This window comes from Ceratotherium simum, chromosome 3 (assembly GCF_057802395.1).
Source record: "Ceratotherium simum simum isolate JZ-2026a chromosome 3, ASM5780239v1, whole genome shotgun sequence".
Classification (NCBI taxonomy): Eukaryota; Metazoa; Chordata; class Mammalia; order Perissodactyla; family Rhinocerotidae; genus Ceratotherium; species Ceratotherium simum.
The window spans coordinates 12,916,492-12,928,990 of record NC_141902.1 but is presented as its reverse complement, the minus strand read 5'-3'; the positions used below and the strand labels follow the sequence as shown (position 1 = coordinate 12,928,990).

Sequence of the window (12,499 nt, the reverse complement as noted above, 5' to 3'; positions counted from 1 at the left end):
ATGTTTCATGAGGTTTTCCTGGTTATTACTCAATACTCGAGTTGAGTTAGGCAAAGGCACGACAGGTCAAATAGCTGAGTTAAGTCCATGCATTGAGCCTTAACCTTAAACTGCATAATCTAACTTCCTTTTGGAGAGGGCTCTGTCCTAAGGATCATGGACCTCCATCTTGGTCTCATGGGATGATGGTGCCACATATTAGAATACATTTTTAGTCCAATTTCATTTGCCCAAGATAGCATTTAAAAAAAATTAAATTGTATTCTTTCAGTGCTGATCTTGGGATCCAATCTACTATTCCGGGAATCTCACTAAACTCCTTTTTGCTGAGGTTTTCCGGTTTGTAGAATGTAACCAACCATACTGTCTGTTCTCCACCTCCCCCAGGTGCTATTCAGCCAATTGAGATGAGATATGTGACAATGCTCTGAATCCATAATGGGAACAGTGTAAATGTGAGGTGTTGCTTCTATTACTACTAATACCACTATTGTTATTGACAGAGAAGGGAGCATGATGTAGGATGCAGAAGACCTTGGATGAATCCCCGCCCCAACAAATACCAGCTGTGGGATGCTGGGCAGGTCCCTTAACATTCTATCAGTTTCCTGACCAGAAAACTAGAGCTCATACTCCCCACCTTTCTACCTGCCAGCATGCTTGTGAGCAGCAAGTGAGGTAATACAATGGGGGCACAATTCACAAATGGTAAAGGGCCAAAATGGTTACAATAGTTTAGAATATAATCACTGTTACAGCAATAGTGTCTGAATTTTCTCCTTTCCTCCAGTTTCAAACCATCTGAAAGACCTGGAGAAAAGAGAAAGCTGAAGTCATGAGACTAGAGAAAAAATTCATAGACTGATGATGAGAGCAATGTAACTAGGTGACTAAATGGATTTCTAAGCAGGCACTAAGCAGAAGCTGATCATAATTAACACGCATGGATTCTCCAATGGCATTTGACTCATGGGATTTACAGAGAAAATATAGCAGTCTGAACTACAACCAATCTAACTAGAGTTTAAGTTTACATGTATGTGTGTACGTTTATGTATGCCTGCATGTATCTTGCCAATGCTTATAACTTATGTGATCTTTTTCTTTCCAAGGAAAATAAAATGAGATCAAATTTGCATATGACCAGGGACAGAAGACTTCCTACCAAAAAGATAGCATATTGAATGATGTAATTCCACAAAATCAGAGATACTAGATGAAATCAATGATGAAGATAAAAATATTAACTCCTTTAACTTTGTCTACATCAAATCATGCCTAAACTATTTTCTACAATAAGATAGTCAGACAAAGGTAGAAGAATTTTTAGGAGATTTTCTTTCTCATTCTCATCTGAAAATGTGCAGTTCAACAACCACTAGAAAAAGGATTTTGTTTTTGGTAAAAACATATTTTTTTTGCCAAGGTGACTATGCTTCTAGCCCATCAGAAATCCAGAATAAATTAAAACAAAGGCCTAAATATATTTCCAATGGGACATCTCCCATTGACTGTGAAATCCCCTCACCTCGCATTAACACTCCATAAAACATGGGGAATATCTGCTCAGGCTCTGGATTGAGACACCAACCTTTCCAAAAGACAACTACTTCCACCCGAACAACTGGTCCTCCTTTCCTTCTTGTCAGCACTGTGTGCTGAGACAGGCCATGTTTGGTCTCTTAATCAGGCCTTGCTGATGGGCTGACATCACTGCAAACGTTTTCACTTACTCTTTGGCAACAGTTAAATCCTTGCCAAAGGCCAGTCAGTAAGCCAGAAATCATTGTTCCTGAGAGGCTGGGGGAGTCGGAGCGTTACTGTCAGCTAGCAATCTGGTGATGACAGGAAGGAAATCTAGGAGCTGAAACCATTCTACAGGTCACTCCTTGGGCAGAACAAAAGACCTCTGATTGAGAAAAGGAAACAGAACTCTGGGACATTGAAGCACTTAGGATGCTGCTATCTGAGCACTCTGAAAATTCATTATCCACTTCTTGATTGTAAAGACTACTTTACAACCAAATACACCTTAAATCAACAACTATTTGCCTTAGCAGCAGTGTAAAATAATCTGGTAAAATAGAAATGCCAAATAATGTGCAAACGGCTCAATTGTCTGTTTTTTTTTTAATATTGAAATAAGCTACTATCTATTCTTCTTCAGTATTCTTTCTTCTTATCCTTCACCCTTTCATTTTCAACCTTCAATTGCTAAATAATCAGAGTTTAAAGTTGTTAGCAATATACCATAAGCTTTCTGTGAAAAGTCATTACATATATATTATGACTGGAAATTTATGAGTTTAGTATACTAAAGCGTTGATAAACCATTTTTAAAAAGAACACAGATCATTCAAGAATAATAATAGTAGGCCCATGCCTGAATTGAGATCATCTCTTTTCAAAACAGGAGATTTGGAAGAAGGAAATGGCTCCAGTCTACAGGATGCCATGTTCTGGACATGGGTCCGTCATTTATAAGACCTGCCAGATAGATTTGCTATAGTTGATTCTCCAAACTCTCGCCTGATGTGTTCTTTCTTTTCTGGTTTCCCTTTTTTTCCTAGCTAAAGAGAACACCTGTGTCATCGTTAAGAAGCCCAGGCAGGCCAGGGCTGCACTCTGCAGTGTGGGAGAAGAGCAGCTGGGACTCTCTGCTGTCCTCCTCATCACCACATGAAAACAAAGGAGCAGGGATGTCACGGACAGCATGGTGACTAGCGTTAACCATACTGTATTGTACACCTGAAAGCTGTTAGGAGAGTAGATCTTAAATTTTCTTACTATACACAAAAAATGATAATTATGTGAAGTGGTGGAGGTGTTAACTGACCCTATTGTGGTAATCATTTCTCAATACATATGTGTATGAAATCACCATGTTTGTTGTACATCTTCAGCTTACACAATGTTATATGTCAATTATACCTCAATAAAGCTGGAAAGAAAACAAAACAAGGGAGCACTCAAGGGAGGTCCAGTGGTACCAGGAAGGGCCTCTTTGGTAAAACAAAAAGGAAAGGAGAGAAGGCATCAAGGCACCAGGAAATGCATCACAGAAGTCACGGTGCACATCTGGCACCTGCCAAAGAATGAATTCACGTGGGCAAACCAGGCTTGGAAACCCAGTCAACACCCAATGATCAATACACAATTGACTTGCACTGTGGATTATCCGTTTAGGAGCCTGGGGTGCAGTCTGTAATCAATCTGAGTGAAAACTCTGCCTTGGTTAAGTGACAATGAGTCCACAGTGACCCAAGACTCAGCTGTATGTGAAATCCACTGGATCGACAGTGAGAGAAGAGGGACCAGCCCTGGGATCCAGGGAACAGAGATTACAAGAACCACCCACCCCACTCCAGTTTGGCAATCCTGGGTGGATGAGTTGGTTTCTGTCAGATGATGAAGGGGGTCAAGAGAAGAGAGAGAAAGCAGCAGCAACTACTGGGCCTTGTGAAGGTGGAACTTGGTTCAGGTGGTGAGGACACTGATTGCTCAAATAACTAAGATTCCTGGCTGTGGGAAGAGTTAACTCCTCCATCGTCTCTTCAAACCCAGTGCTTCCCCTCACTTCCACAAGAGAGCGAGGGACGGTTTCTAGAGACTACTTTACTCAGGGAGTTCTCTATAGGGGCAGGTCTTTCTATTTTCAGAGGTCTTTTCATGTTTGGTTATGGAAACTATTTTTTAAAAAGTAGGCCCACTAAGACACCAAATTAAGCCAAAGATCTTGGAGCAAGTTCACCTGTAAAAAGAAAATGTCCAAATCTTACCAGGTTGTTGTTGATTTTCAGTTGTAGACGCCCCACTTCCTTTGTCTGTGTCAAGCCACTCATTCCCCTTCTTAATGAAAACAAGAGGGAGTGATTATACCCCCTGGGGCTGTGCCATTTATGCCGTCTGAAAGGCACTTAAACGAGTGGCACATTATCTCACACATCTGGAGTTTACCAAATTAGCCAATTACACTGGAGCTCATAAAACGAGGCCTTAAATGTCATTTAACTAGAAAATATTATAATCACCAAGTGGTCTGATTGTAAGATGATACTTGGGGCAGCATCAGTGGTTACAGAAAACAAATCGCGAAACAAAACACAGTTCAAACGCCCCCCAAATGCAACCACATATTTTCTACAGTAATACTTTCTGAAGAATACCATATTTCTGAAGGCACCAGCAATCAACATGTTTCTCATTTGAAACTAAGTTTAATCTGACCTAGCTGTTGCCTAGTTATTTGCCTTGGGCAAACCAAGCCCAAGAATTTTTCCCATAAGAAAACTAAAGAACACGCAGGATGAGAGTAGACTGATGGAAAACCATGAACTTATCAGAGATACAAAGTTGTCAACAAGGGCTGGATGAAGAGTCTTGAGTTGTCAGAGGGTTTGTGGTGCTGCCTCAGAATCGACAAGATTTGGTTGGCTGAACGTATACTGGTCTCTCAGAGCTTTCATACTTTACTTGAAGGAGGAGATAAAAGCAGCTTTCAATTGCTATGTGATTTGAGGGTGGGAACACCAAAGGTGTTTAGAACAGCTATTTTAAAATTAAAGGTTTATAGCCACTACTTCCACATTGTCTTCTTTTCATTCAATAAATAACAAAATTTGGTGTTTAGTGAAAGGTGAAATAGTGTACTGGAAAAACGATGGAGGGACTCTCAACACTGACAAATTCCTTCCCTCTGAGTTCTCTCTTCTCCATTAGAGAACACAGTGATGGCTTCTCTGGTAAAAGCTAACTAAATAGGATGACTCCATATAATAGAAATCCTTACTCAGAATTTGGAAGGCCCTTTTTTTTTTAACTTAAATTAATTTCACTTCTGTAAAGCTGGGTTGAAAAACTATCTTTAATAAAAGTACAGTGTATCTATGCTTTTAAGAAGAAAAAGAATCTTAGAAGCAGTAAAGGGATTTGGACTCCTGTAATTGAGCTATTGTGTCTTGGAAACTTGTGAATTCTGGGCAGAGAGGTGGGGAATCGTCTCTCTTAAGAATGATGACGAGTACCACTTCCCTTTCTTACAGCGGGAAAATGGGAGATCTATGCAGATTCTAAGTGTATTAACAGACTTGAATGTTTTAACAACAGAAAAGGACCAGCTTTCAAAACTTTTAACTTGGAGGAGATGGGAAAAACCAGGAGAGATGAATTCTTCTAATTATGCTAATAGTCAAATTGACTTGTGCTATCTTCCCAGAGGACACAGACAAAACTGGCCTCCATGCCCCTGAATGAGAAAAACATTTTTGAAAGCAGAGTGTATCCTAAAAGCTAAATAAGAGAATCAAAAGGAACTGCTTTGACTAGGAAAAAAAAAAATTCAACACAGCATGTGTTAAAAGGTTTCTTTTTCTTTTTTTTTTAACCTAAGGCTATGAAATGCTCTTGCTCTGTATCAAAAGTAACAGGCAGCTTTTTCTTTTGTATTTTTACAAATATTTCCATCTCTAAGACTAGACTTCTCTGGCTTTTGGCTAACAACATGTCCAGATCTAACGGCATTACAGAAAGAATGTCAATTTGCTCTAGAAGCAATTATACATAAAGTCTAGCAAAAGGCCAGTTTTACTACGCAAGGACCACACATACTGTATGTTTGTTATATTACTTGATATCAAAGCAGAAACATCAAATTATTCCTGAAACACACATGAAATGAAGAGCCTGGCTAAGGAACTCCCACATCCAATTCAGAGGTATCTGTTACAGCTTATAGAACTTGGCAATGCTGACACTACTGTTTTACTGGAAAAAGACACTTTTGTTGACTATATAATACACTATGATGTCTTTAACTTTATATAAATTTTGGGTAAAATGAACATGATTTTGATCCCAGGTGTCATAAATGCAGGTATATTATCAATGTATGGCACTTAGGTACCACATCACCAGAGTAATAGGAAGAATTTGCTGATCCTATGTCACTAGGTGACCTCAAAATATTTAATCAGGCATCATAATTATCATTAAAACTTTAGAGGGGGTGGTCTACAGCAGGAATTATCATCTATTTCATTTTGCATCATTATGATGTTGGTACGATGACTTGCACTCATTCGCTCAGTGTGCATTTACCGAGTATCTCTACTCAGTGCCAAACCCAGGCATCAGGAATACAGAGCTAAATGTGACATGGCCCTTAGGAAAATACATTTTTGGAGTGGGAGAGAGGAGACAGAAAAACGAGCACAGTAACGCAGGATGGTGCATGCTATATTTTATATAGCACATGTATATAAAGAACGAACGACTGGTAAAGAAAGCCTGTGGTAGAGAAAAGATGGTCAGGGAGGGGGAAACTTGAGGGCACTCTTGAATGAAGAGGGGTAGTTTCTTAGGTGGATTAGGAGGTTGGTTTCTCCACGAATAGGGACTAGCATGCAAAGCCATGAGAGTATGCGAGACCGGCGGACTGCAAACATTTGCTATTCCTAGAGCAGGTGTGTGTATGGGGAATGAGCCTGGAGAAGAAGAGAGGGCCATGCTGGAAAGGGCTCTGTATATCATGATGAAGAGTTTAGACTTTATACTGCAGGGCATATTTTTACATATTCCCAAAATACTCTAAAGATATTAAACAGTTATATAAACAGATATTAAACAGTTAAGAATTAAAACAGTTATGATACTGGCATAGAGACATTAATTAAACAGAATAGTAAATGGAGAAATAGAACAGAAAATTTAAATGATGTATATGTGGAAGTTTAATATATGCAAAAGCTAGCATTTCCAATTAGTGAGTAAAGGATGGATTTTTCAACAAGTGGTGTTTGGACAATTGACTAACCATCTGAAAATAAAATTTAATTCTATATACGACATTGCATATTAAAAAAATTCTCAGATGGATTAAAGATTTAAATGTAAAAAGTACTAGAAGAAAATGTTTATAGTCTTGGAGTAGAGGATGTACTTTTTTAATGTGACATCGAGGTCAGCTATCACAAGGGAAAAGATAGATATAATCACAAAATCACAATCTTCAAAAATCACAAACTTCTAAAAGTTGTAAGACAAATGACAAGTTGGTAAAAAATATTTGCAATCTGTGTAATAGTCAAAGAATTAATACCTATAATATATACTGAGCTCCTACAAATCAATAAAAAAATCTAACCAAAGAGAAATGGACAAAGGACACAAATAAGGAATTCATAAAAGAAATGATACCTAATGATATAAAAGCATGCTCAATCCCAGTTACAATCAAAGGAATACTATTAAGACAGTTTTATTTTTCACCTATGAGATTATTAACAGGAGATGCACGTGAGTGACAGATATACCAAATAATGCTTGGTAATGTCCAGTGTTTGAGAGGGTGTGGAGAAATGAGAACTCTTAAATACTAAGGGCATAAAACTGGTACACATTTTTTGGAAGATAATTTGGCAACATCTACGACTTAAAATGTGCATATCATTTGATCCTGTAAGTCCAAAGCTAGCAACTTATTTTATAGAAATATATACATAAACACACAAATGTGCAAAAATAGTATAAGAATATTTATTGCTCTGTTGTTTATAATCATAAAAATCTGGAGGCAACCTAACGGTCCATCAAAAGGATTAATGTAATAAATTGCAGCATGGAGGAAAAAAAAACTACTATGCTGTTGTTAAAAAGAATATACTGGCATGGAAAGTTATCAATGATATATTTTAAGTTAAATAAACAATTAGCAGAATAGTAGCCACAGTTTAATGTGCCAACAGAGGTAGTGAACTACAGAGGTTAGGAGCATGGACTTTGGGTCAAGCAGACTGGATTTGAGTCCCAGCTCCACTATTTATCAGATATGTAACAGTTACTAATTTCTCTGGGTCTTGGTTTCTTCATCTATCCAATTGGAATAGATCCTAATAGAACCTACATTACAGTTATGAGATTTCCTAGTACATAGTGGAGACTAAATATATACTAGTTACTATTATTATTGTTATCGTTTTTGAATAATTATTATTTTCAACAAATTCTCTTAGGAAAACAACTTCCAAAAGCAAATGTAATATCCTTTGGAAAATTATGCTGGATAGAGTCTAATTGAATCTATACATCAAAGACAATTTTAGCTACGTAACCAAAATATTCCATTCATCCAATCATCTAACAGATAGGATAATGAATTTGACACTTCAATTTTTGACATAGATCTGTTTTGACTGAATATTCATAAACCACTATGCAAACAAAGAACACATTTGGATATTATAAAAGTATCAAAATAAAGAACTACTATATTTAGATAGTCCCAGTTATGATAACTTTAAAAAGTCTTAATGGCACAAATTATAAATTGTCCTCTAGTCATTAAACTGATGATTAATATCCTTTTTGTGGTAGTTTTCATTGTATACATATTTAGTTTTTAATCATATTATCGGAAGAAATACGAAAAAGTGGGAAGGCACCCTTTTAAGTATTTTTTCCCTAATAAGAATTGGAAAATAAGCCATTCAAAATGAGAAAACGTGTAGAAATACCTTAAAATGTCTATATCAACATAGAGTCTATATACAAAGAACCATACATACCCCTCGGTTCGGAAAATCACTCGAAAGCTGTCCCCTAAGCTTTTATAACTGTTTGGATCAGTTGCACATCTCTGAATCTGGAACCTAGAAACAAAATCAAACAAACAAAAAAATCCAAGTTAAGGATTTTGCCAAATGGCTTGTCTCATTTTTCAAGGTCTTAGGAAATTCAGCTTTTTCAGATTAATCTAAAATATTCTTGTACTTGCTATAGATTTTATTGATTTATTTGCCTTATATAATCTTTACCTTATTTTTGTAGCCTTTAAAATTATATGATATTTCTCTGTACTTTAATAGAAACTGTAGAAAGAGGTTTTTTTCATCTGTTTCTTAGCCAGGCTGATGCTCCCTGAGGCATTTATGCTTTTTTCTTTTGTGAAAAGCATACACAGATGTCATAGATTGTTTTAATGTATAATTCAGAAATCTGAAGATGCATATGAAACAAATATGTAGTTCTATGTCTTATCTTTATTAGTGTTCCTTGATGGTAATTTGATACAAAGGTTAAAAATACAGAGCAGCTAATATGGCCTAACTTTTATCCTGATTGTGAATTTGGAATTCATTCTGGCAGACAGGAGCCTGTGCTTAGTGCAAGAGGTGGGGCTGTATTGCTGTACAGTTTGCCATCGTTGCTTCATGATGGAGCAGAGTCGGTCACTGGGGGTCGTTCAGACTACCTGGATCTTCAAAGAAGCACAGTGCTTTGCATATAGTTGATTCTCAATAAAAATGTGTCCCATTTTGGAGAACTAAATTCCTTTTTTTTCTTCTTTTTGGGTAGGATCATGCATCTCAGAACTCTAACGTTCAAAATGTGGGAGTTTCCAGTACGAGGGTCTGAAATTTTTATTTTGTATTTTGCCCTGGGGTTTGTTTCTAGAGATTTATGACCATCACTCTCATTTCCTCCATGTTCTCCATTTTCTGGTTTCTTTAGTCTGCCTATTCCTTGTGTTTAACTTCCTTGTCCCAATTCTGAGTTAAGGCCCTTCTCTCTTCTGCACTTCCCCCCACAATTTTATCAAACATTTTTTAAAACAACTTTTCAAAATCTCCTCTAATGTTGTTTACGTTAAGATGCTTTTCTCAGATTGTTGGATTTACGACATGAACACAATTTTCTACCTCTAAAAATGATATATTTTGTAGTTCTAGGCCCTAGGAAATTATACTGAAAACTGACACATATATCACAGAAAAGGGTGAATATTTTACTTTGACTGAAGCAGTTGGGCAGATGAACAGAATGAGTATATGATAAGACTGGCAAGCGAGGCTGGATTGCATTTGGTTTTGTAAAGAGGAAAGTTGCTGAGTGTGACTGTGCAGGCGAGTATCCGTTCTGAGATTAGGGAGCTGAGTCTTCCAGCAGAGCGCCTGGCATGTACAAAACCCTAAGAAGATATTTATTGCCTGACTGGTGGATCAGAATGGGAGTATGGAGGGCAGAACAATCATGAAGGCAATCAATAGTCTGGGTGAAGATAATAACGCCAGAATATGAACGAAAGCAACCGAAATGTAATGATAGGAGTGAGCTTGTTGGATAGTCCGTTTTCTCTTTAAATCATTTTTTTTTATGATACATTCAACATGATCCCCTCTTGATCCTCCTCAACCCAGTAAGTAATATTCCACAGCTCTAGACCTACTAATGCCCAAGTTTAAAATGTCATAAATATTCATCTTCATAATGGTTTTGCTTGTCAAACTTACACCTCAATTAGCATGATCATGAGAAGTATATCTCTTAAATTTAAATTGCGTGGAACCTATCAGAAGGTCATGGACCAGTATAGCTAGCTGATTTAAACTGTTCTGGATCCAGAGGTGCACTTGTTTCGCGTCTAACCACTGGCCCAGAGACTCAGACAGCAGTTTTGTACATGATTTGATGGTCAGGGAGATGGGCCATGTTTGGTATTTCTGGACTACTGCATGTAGATGAAATAACTTGGTACTCTGGATACAAATGAATCAACACTAAACACAAAATCATACAATGGGAGAACTACACGGAGATTTATACAAAAAATAATTCTGGAACATAGAGAGCGATTTCCAAAATATGACTTTGATTCTAGTTCAAAAAAGAATCTCCACCTCTGTATTTGCATATTCGTAACCTATATCCATTGCTGAGTATGAAACATTTTCTTATGTCTAGTTAGGAAATCCAAGACTCTTCAATGGTTCTTTTAAGAAAATTTTTAAGAAAATTATTTAAAAGAGTTTTACCTATTATAAAAGTATTACATGCTCATAGATTTTTTTCATAATAGCTGTAATAATTTTCATTAAGTTCATTTACCTCCATCAAATTCCTTTCTAGATGTTTTCCCCCAAATTACCAAGTATTTTAAAAATATTTGTGGGAAGAAATAAGATGCTACAGGTTTTACAAAAACTCAGGGCATCATCTCCATTCTCAAGAAGCATAACAAATAAACAAATGAGAAAAAATAATTAACTATACAAGAAAAAATATCCAAAATGTAAAGTAGCGTCAGCACCAAGTTGCCCAGGTGTTCATCGCAGGGAGCAATTACTGCTTTCACAGGTAAGGAAGGACTTCAGGAAAGAGAAGGGATTTAGCTGGTCCTCGTAGGATTCAGAGGGGCAAAAAGAATCAGCCAGAAGGAAGCGTTCCAGGTGGGGAAATGAGAGAAATAAAGGCCATGAGGGAAAGCTGCTGTTTCAAGAGAAGCGAGGGGAAAGATCCCCAACGCAGCAACCTGTTCCACGTTTCTCTCAGGACAGATAGATGTCCCAGCACTCTGCCAGCAGCCTTCAGCTGCTCAGGGTGGGTGCAGCCCTGAGCGCGTTAGAGGACAGTATTTATGTGATAAAGTCAAAGCCTACTATACAGCATTTGACTTTTTTCTGCTCCTCAGCTGAATGCCTAGAAAATCCCAATGCCTAGAAAACTGACCTTAGCCCCTCGTTTACTGCTGGGGTTAGAGACATCAGCTTTGTCTATAACATTCGCATGCTCGCGTAATAGCAAGGCGGCTCTCCTGTCAGCTTATGCAAACATAGTACAGAGTACAGCTATTTCATAATTACCTAGTTATCTAACCTGGCTATTGGAAGTCTAGGCACTTTACTCACTAGTTGCAATTTCTTTCCTTTTTCAGAATTCAACAGATAATACTCCTAATGGGCTATTCATTCAGTTAATAAGAGGCCTTGCACACTTACTGTGCATTGGGTACTCCACTATTTGGAGGATTACAAAGAAATAAGACATAATCCTGCTCTTTAGAAGCTTATAGTTAGGTGAAGGAGATGTGCACATAGATGATGACCATATGCAAGTAATAATGTTTAGGAATAGTGCTTCGGAGTATCAGATGGCAGCCAGTGAGTTTTACTGGCACTGAATTAGCACCAGTATCACTCTTACTGGAGATGATCTCCTATCTGTGGGTGGACTGTGGCTGACAGAAAATAGTGCTATCCAGAGATATTGGAGGGAAGAGGGAAAACGGGAAGGATACCTTTGCGCTAAATATCTGTGATTCAGCTTTACCCACACACTTTAGAACAGGCAACAAGGACAGTCAGTGGAATTCTTGAGGAGCGTTCCATTTACAAGCTGACTGTCTGATGAGTGACGCTGGGTTAATTACAAACAGGAGCGGCAACATCAAAATAACATTACATGAGGAGAGTCCACAAGCTGTTTCGTATAGGGATGCAGAAGGACAGGCAAGCACGGCAAAGCCTCCCCACCATTCCTTATTCTGCTCAAGTGGCTGGAGGTCCCAAGAGAGGGTAAGGCAAGTAAGTTTCTATGGTGCATCTCACATCCAGCGTGTCTTCACTTTGCAGAGAAAGTACATGCAGTATTTAGTTCCACTACACATGACTTATTCTGATCACAGAGTTATCAGTTCTTCTAAGGAATCTGTTTCAAGTCGATATAA

General features: G+C 37.8%; 1 protein-coding gene across 1 annotated transcript in view; it reads right to left on the bottom strand.

Moving 5' to 3' along the window:
* Positions 1 to 12,499, bottom strand: part of SLC25A21 (solute carrier family 25 member 21) — a 457,416-nt gene that overhangs the window by 117,654 nt on the left and 327,263 nt on the right. The window contains exon 3 of the mRNA XM_087422494.1: positions 8,562 to 8,645. Within this exon, the coding sequence (XP_087278620.1) occupies positions 8,562 to 8,645 (84 nt within the window). The remainder of the gene's footprint in view (positions 1 to 8,561; positions 8,646 to 12,499) is intronic.